Raw genomic sequence first — 6922 nt, 5'->3', positions numbered from 1 at the left:
TTCCCCCTCACGTTGACGGACTATCGAGTGGGAGTGACCCCCTGACCATTTCAGATTTGCCCCTGACGCAGGTGCAGACCACTCGGCCCGTCTTGCCCATCCTGTACTGGGCAGGACCCTGGGGGTAAGGCTGGCTGACGCGGTGGGGGGAGGGGGGGGGGAGGGGGTGGGAGTTAAGGGTACACGCCCCCTCTCTGACCGCAGCCTCTACCCTGTTTTCCAGACTCCCCGAAGGAGGTCTTGGTGATGGTGCCAACAGGGGGCGCCGGGATCCGAGAGGGGTGCGACGTCACCCTGAGGTGCCAGTCCGAGAGCCACCCCCCGGCCCGGAACTACAGCTGGATCCGGAAGGTTCCGGGCCACCCACCGCAGGTCATCGCCGTCAGCGAGACCCTGACCCTGCCCTCGGTCTCACGCCGAGAGAAGGCCGTGTTTTTCTGTCGAGTCAGCAACGATCTGGGGACGGACGAGTCGGCGCCGTTCCACCTCAACGTCGAGTGTAAGTCTTCATTCGCGTAGCGCCCCGCGTCGGGGAGCAGAGTCCAAGGTCGACCGGGGTGTGATGCTGAAGGTGCTCGGTACACTCAGCTTTTCCATTTGCTCACTGTCGGGATGAGGGCATCTTCGGCTTGCCCCTCCCTCATTGCCCCCCCTCATTGCCCTAGAGGGCAGTTACGAGTCACCCACATTGCTGTGGGACTGGAGTCACGTATAGGCCCAGACCAGGTAAGGATGGGCCGTTTCCCTCCCTGAAGGACATTAATGACCCAGATAGGAGTTTCCCAAAATGGTCATCACAAGATTATTAATTACAGATGTTCATTGGATACCAATTCCACCAAATTCCGCAGTTGGATTTGAACCTGACTCCCGCAATCATTACCTGGGTCTCTGGATTAAAACCACCGCAATAATATCGCTGGGGCCATCACCTCCTCACTATGGAATGAGTTGGGAGGGTCATGTTGTGGCTGTACAGGACATTGGTTAGGCCGCTATTGGAATATTGCGTGCAATTCTGGTCTCCTTCCGATCGGAAAGATGTTGTGAAACTTGAAAGGGTTCAGAAAAGATTGACAAGGATGTTGCCAGGGTTGGAGGGTCTGAGCTACAGGGAGCGGCTGAACAGGCTGGGGCTGTTTTCCCTGGAGCGTCGGAGGCTGAGGGGTGACCTTATAGAGGTTTATAAAATCATGAGAGGCACGGAGAGGGTAAATAGACAGGGTCTTTTCCCCCTGGGGTGGGGGAGTCCAAAAGCATTCAGGGCAGAAACGGTGAATGTTTCTAAGAAGGAGTGAGAGCGAAATAAAAACTGAAAGAAGCGCACAGTCTGTAAATCAGAATCTCAGCAGGTCAGGCAGCTTTGGCGAAGACAGATCAGCCTTAACGCTTCACGTTGAGTGACCTGAACACAGTTGTAATTGATGAAGGATAAGGGGAGAAGCTAGGACCAGGTGGTTTGGTGGTTAGCACTGCTGCCTCCCAGCACCAGGGACCCCGGTTCGATCCCACCCTCAGGCGACTGTCTGTGTGGAGTTTGCACATTCTCCCTGTGTCTGTGTGGGTTTCCTCCCACAGTCCAAAGATGTGCAGGTTAGGGTGGATTGGCCATGGGGAATTGTCCCATAGTGTCCAGGGATGTGCAGGTTAGGGTGGATTGGCCATGGGAAATTGTCCCATAGTGCCCAGGGATGTGCAGGTTAGGGTGGATTGGCCATGGGAAATTGTCCCATAGTGCCAGGGATGTGCAGGTTAGGGTGGATTGGCCATGGGAAATTGTCCCATAGTGCCCAGGGATGTGCAGGTTAGGGTGGATTGGCCATGGGAAATTGTCCCATAGTACCCAGGGATGTGCAGGTTAGGGTGGATTGGCCGTGGGAAATTGTCCCATAGTGCCCAGGGATGTGTATGTAGGTCTGGTGGGATTGCTTTTGGGAGGGTCAGTGCAGGCTCAATGGGCTGAATGGCGGCTCTCACAGCCAAACAGAGGATGAGCAGCAAGATATGTGTCATTAATCTACGCTTCATGGACACCTCTCTCTCTCTTTCTCTCTGTCTCTGTCTCTCTCTCTCTCTGTCCCTGTCTCTCTCTCTCTCTCTCTCTCATTCCTTCCTCAGATGGCCCGGAGATTTCCTGGGAGTCGAAATGTGCAGAGAGGGCAGAGGGGATCACCTGCGTCTGTGCGGCCAACTCCAACCCTCCGGCAGTTATCACCTGGCACCTGCCCCATGCCAACCTCAGCGGTAACCAAACACATGGAGGGTTTGTGTCTGAGCAGGTCCGAGAGGGGCATCTGGTGAAGGGATTCCTGATCCTGACGGGACACCAGGATGAAGAGGAAGTGGTGGTATCCTGCTCAGTTCAAAACCCCCACGGGACATCCTCGTTCAAGGTGTACCTCTGGGTCAAAGGTAAGAGTGCCACATCACCGGGCTCACAGGCACAGTCTGATCCCAGAACTCCAGGACATGCCAAACCTCCATGTAAACTCAGCACTGACCCTCCGACAGTGTGGCACTCCCTCAGCACTGACCCTCCGACAGTGCCCACTCCCTCAGCACTGACCCTCCGACAGTGTGGCATTCCCTCAGCACTGACCCTCCAAGAGTGCCCACTCCCTCAGCACTGACCCTCCGACAGTGCGGCACTCCCTCAGCACTGACCCTCCGACAGTGCGGCACTCCCTCAGCACTGACCCTCCGACAGTGCACATTCCCTCAGCACTGACCCTCTGACAGTGCCCACTCCCTCAGCACTGACCCTCCGACAGTGCCCACTCCCTCAGCACTGATCCTCTGACAGTGCCCACTCCCTCAGCACTGTCCCCCCGACAGTGCCCACTCCCTCAGCACTGACCCTCCGACAGTGCCCACTCCCTCAGCACTGACCCTCCGACAGTGCCCACTCCCTCAGCACTGATCCTCTGACAGTGCCCACTCCCTCAGCACTGACCCTGCGACAGTGCCTACTCCCTCAGCACTGACCCTCTGACAGTGCCCACTCCCTCAGCACTGACCCTCCGACAGTGCCCACTCTCTCAGCACTGATCCTCCGACAGTGCCCACTCCCTCAGCACTGACCCTCCGACAGTGCCCACTCCCTCAGCACTGACCCTCCGACATTGCCCACTCCCTCAGCACTGACCCTCTGACAGTGCCCACTCCCTCAGCACTGACCCTCTGACAGTGCCCACTCCCTCAGCACTGTCCCCCCGACAGTGCAATGTGACTCATGGTAATGATGCCATTCTGTGTGTGAGACAGTGCCTCTCTCTGTCAGATATAACAGTGATGTCAGAGTAGGGTATCTTCTACCGAGCATCGACTCAGGGTGAGTGTTGTGTTTGTATTTCAGAGGAACGACACCTTGTGAACTTGGTGTTGGCCGTTATAGTTGGAGCCCTCGCGATGCTGGTCATGTTGCTGTTACTGTGTCTGATATCTCTCTTCTGTCAAAGGTAAGCAACTTATCCCTGTCCGTGAAAGACAACACTGTTCCCACTCTCACCCCAGTCAGGACTGCAGCCTTTACATTCTCCCTGTCCCGCTCAAACCCAGCAATCTGAACCAGAACTGTGCACGGTGCTCCGAGTGTGGGTCTGACTGAGGGATACAGAGACTGGAACTGTGCACGGTGCTCCGAGTGTGGGTCTGACTGAGGGATACAGAGACTGGAACTGTGCACGGTGCTCCGAGTGTGGGTCTGACTGAGGGATACAGAGACTGGAACTATGCACGGTGCTCCGAGTGTGGGTCTGACTGAGGGATACAGAGACTGGAACTGTGCACGGTGCTCCGAGTGTGGGTCTGACTGAGGGATACAGAGACTGGAACTGTGCACGGTGCTCCGAGTGTGGGTCTGACTGAGGGATACGGAGACTGGAACTGTGCACGGTGCTCCAAGTGTGGGTCTGACTGAGGGATACGGAGACTGGAACTGTGCACGGTGCTCCGAGTGTGGGTCTGACTGAGGGATACGGAGACTGGAACTGTGCACGGTGCTCCGAGTGTGGGTCTGACTGAGGGATACGGAGACTGGAACTGTGCACGGTGCTCCGAGTGTGGGTCTGACTGAGGGATACGGAGACTGGAACTGTGCACGGTGCTCCGAGTGTGGGTCTGACTGAGGGATACGGAGACTGGAACTGTGCATGGTGCTCCGATTAAGTGATTGTTATTTGAGTGGTGAAGGAACCTGAGACACTACACATGTGGTGTCTCCCACCCTCCTTCCTCCTCTAACCTAATCAAAGAGGGACTCAGTCGGCTGAACAGGTTAGCTACGTAGTGTTCTTGTTTCGGAGACTACGTGTAGAGTTATGGCAGCGCAGGCAGTGGAATGTTCCTCCTGCAGGATGTTTGAGGTTAGGGGTGACCACCGATGCACCTGCAGGAAGCGCAGCCAGCTCCAGCTCCTCACAGACCGCGTTCGGGAACGGGAGCTGGAGTTGGATGAACTGAGGATTATTCGAGAGGCTGAGAGGGTGATTGATAGAAGCTACAGGGACATAGTTACGCCGGAGAACAGAGGTAGCTGGGTAACAGTTAGAGGCGGGAAGGGGAAGAAGCAGGCAGTGCAGGGTTCCCCTGTGGTCGTTCCCCTAAACAATAAGTATACAGCTTTGGAAACTGTTGGGGGGGGGACAGCCTTGCAGGTGTAAGCTGCAGTGACGGGGTCTGTGGCACGAGGTCCGGCTCTGAGACTCAGAAGGGAAAGGGGGAGAGGAGGAGAGCGCTAGTTATAGGAGACTCTCTAGTTAGAGGGACGGACAGGCGGTTCTGTGGACATGGGCGAGACTCTCGGATGGTTTGTTGCCTCCCGGGTGCCAGGGTCCGAGACGTCTCGGACCGTGTCTTCAGAATCCTTAAGGGGGAGGGTGTGCAGCCAGAAGTCGTGGTACACATTGGCACCAACGACATAGGTAGGAAGAGGGTGGGGAGGTCATTCAAGAGCTCAGGGAGTTAGGCTGGAAGCTAAAAGCTAGGACAGACAGAGTCGTCATCTCTGGGTTGTTGCCGGTGCCACGTGACAGTGAGGCAAGGAATAGAGAGAGAGTGCAGTTGAACACGTGGCTGCAAAGATGGTGTAGGAGGGAGGGCTTCAGGTATTTGGACAATTGGACTGCATTCTGGGGAAGGTGGGACCTGTACAAGCAGGACGGGTTGCACCTGAACCCGAAGGGCACCAATATCCTGGGGGGTAGGTTTGCTAGCACTCTTCGGGGGGGTTTAAACTAATTTGGCAGGGGGATGGGATCCGGACTTGTAGTCCAGCAAGTAAGCTAGCTGTGTGTCAGGATGTCCAAGAATGTAGGGAGGCTGTGGAGAAGGTAACACTGACAGGGAATACTTGCGGACACAGAGATGGGTTCAAGTGCATATACTTCAACGCAAGGAGTATCAGAAATAAGGTGGGTGAACTTAAGGCGTGGATCGGTACCTGGGACTACGATGTTGTGGCCATCAGGGAAACGTGGATAGATGAGGGACAGGAATGGTTGTTGGAGGTTCCTGGTTACAGATGTTTCAGTAAGATTAGGGAGGGTGGTAAAAAAGGAGGGGGGGTGGCATTGCTAATTAGAAATGGTGTAACGGCTGCAGAAAGGCAGTTTGAGGGGGATCTGCCTTTGGAGGTAGTATGGGCTGAAGTCAGAAATAGGAAAGGTGCAGTCACCTTGTTGGGTGTTTACTATAGGCCCCCCAATAGCAGCAGGGATGTGGAGAAACATATTTTGGAAAGGTGCAGAAGCCACAGGGTCGTAGTCATGGGTGACTTCAACTTCCCAAATATTGATTGGAAGCTCTTTAGATCAAGTAGATTGGATGGGGCGGTGTTTGTGCAGTGTGTCCAGGAAGCTTTTCTAACTCAGTATGTAGATTGTCCAACCAGAGGGGAGGCCATATTGGATTTGGTACTCGGTAATGAACCGGGACAAGTGATGGGCTTGTTAGTGGGTGAGCATTTTGGTGATGGTGACCACAATTCTGTGACTTTCACCTTGGTTATGGAGAGAGATAGGTGCGTGCAACAGGGTAGATTTTACAATTGGGGGAAGGGAAATTACGATGCTGTAAGACAGGATCTGAGGAGCATAAGTTGGGAGCATAGGCTGTCAGGGAAGGATGTGGTGGAAATGTGGAACTTTTTCAAGGAGCAGATACGACGTGTCCTTGATATGTATGTACCTATCAGGCAGGAAAGAAATGGTCGTGTGAGGGAGCCTTGGTTGATGAGGGAGGTTGAATGTCGAGTAAAGAGGAAGAAGGAGGCTTACATAAGGTTGAGGAAACAGGGTTCAGACAGGGCAGTGGAGGGATACAGGATAGCCAGAAGGGACCTGAAGAAAGGGATTAGGAGAGCTAAGAGAGGGCATGAAAAATCCTTGGCGGATAGGATCAAGGATAACCCCAAGGCATTTTATGCGTATGTGAGAAACATGAGAATGACGAGAACGAGGGTAGGTCCGATCAAGGACAGTAGTGGGAGATTGTGTATTGAGTCGGAAGAGATAGGAGAGGTCTTGAATGAGTACTTTTCTTCAGGATTTACGAACGAGAGGGACCATATTGTTGAAGAGGAGAGTGTGAAACGGACTGGTAAGCTAGAAGAGATACTTGTTAGGAAGGAAGATGTGTTGGACATTTTGAACAACTTGAGGATAGACAAGTCCCCCGGGCCTGACGGGATATATCCTAGGATTATGTGGTTAAGCAAGAGAGGAAATTGCAGAGCCATTGGCAATGATCTTTCCGTCTTCACTGTCAACGGGGATGGTACCAGGGGACTGGAGAGTAGCGAATGTTGTGCCCCTGTTCAAAAAAGGGAATAGGGATAACCCAGGGAATTACAGGCCAGTTAGTCTTACTTCTGTGGTAGGCAAAGTAATGGAAAGGGTACTGAGGGATAGGATTTATGAGTATC

General features: G+C 54.0%; 1 protein-coding gene across 1 annotated transcript in view; it reads left to right on the top strand.

The window, feature by feature from the left end:
- Positions 1-229: 229 nt before the first annotated feature.
- Positions 230-6922, top strand: part of LOC132833974 (sialic acid-binding Ig-like lectin 5) — a 15967-nt gene continuing 9274 nt past the window's right edge. Inside the window, exons 1-3 of the mRNA XM_060852680.1 lie at positions 230-499; positions 2119-2412; positions 3356-3458. Coding sequence (XP_060708663.1) covers positions 247-499; positions 2119-2412; positions 3356-3458 — 650 coding nt within the window. The 5' untranslated portion in view covers positions 230-246. The remainder of the gene's footprint in view (positions 500-2118; positions 2413-3355; positions 3459-6922) is intronic.

This window comes from Hemiscyllium ocellatum, chromosome 38 (genome assembly GCF_020745735.1).
Source record: "Hemiscyllium ocellatum isolate sHemOce1 chromosome 38, sHemOce1.pat.X.cur, whole genome shotgun sequence".
Classification (NCBI taxonomy): Eukaryota; Metazoa; Chordata; class Chondrichthyes; order Orectolobiformes; family Hemiscylliidae; genus Hemiscyllium; species Hemiscyllium ocellatum.
The sequence above is the reverse complement of the archived record's forward strand: the minus strand, read 5'-3'. Positions and strand labels throughout refer to the sequence as shown.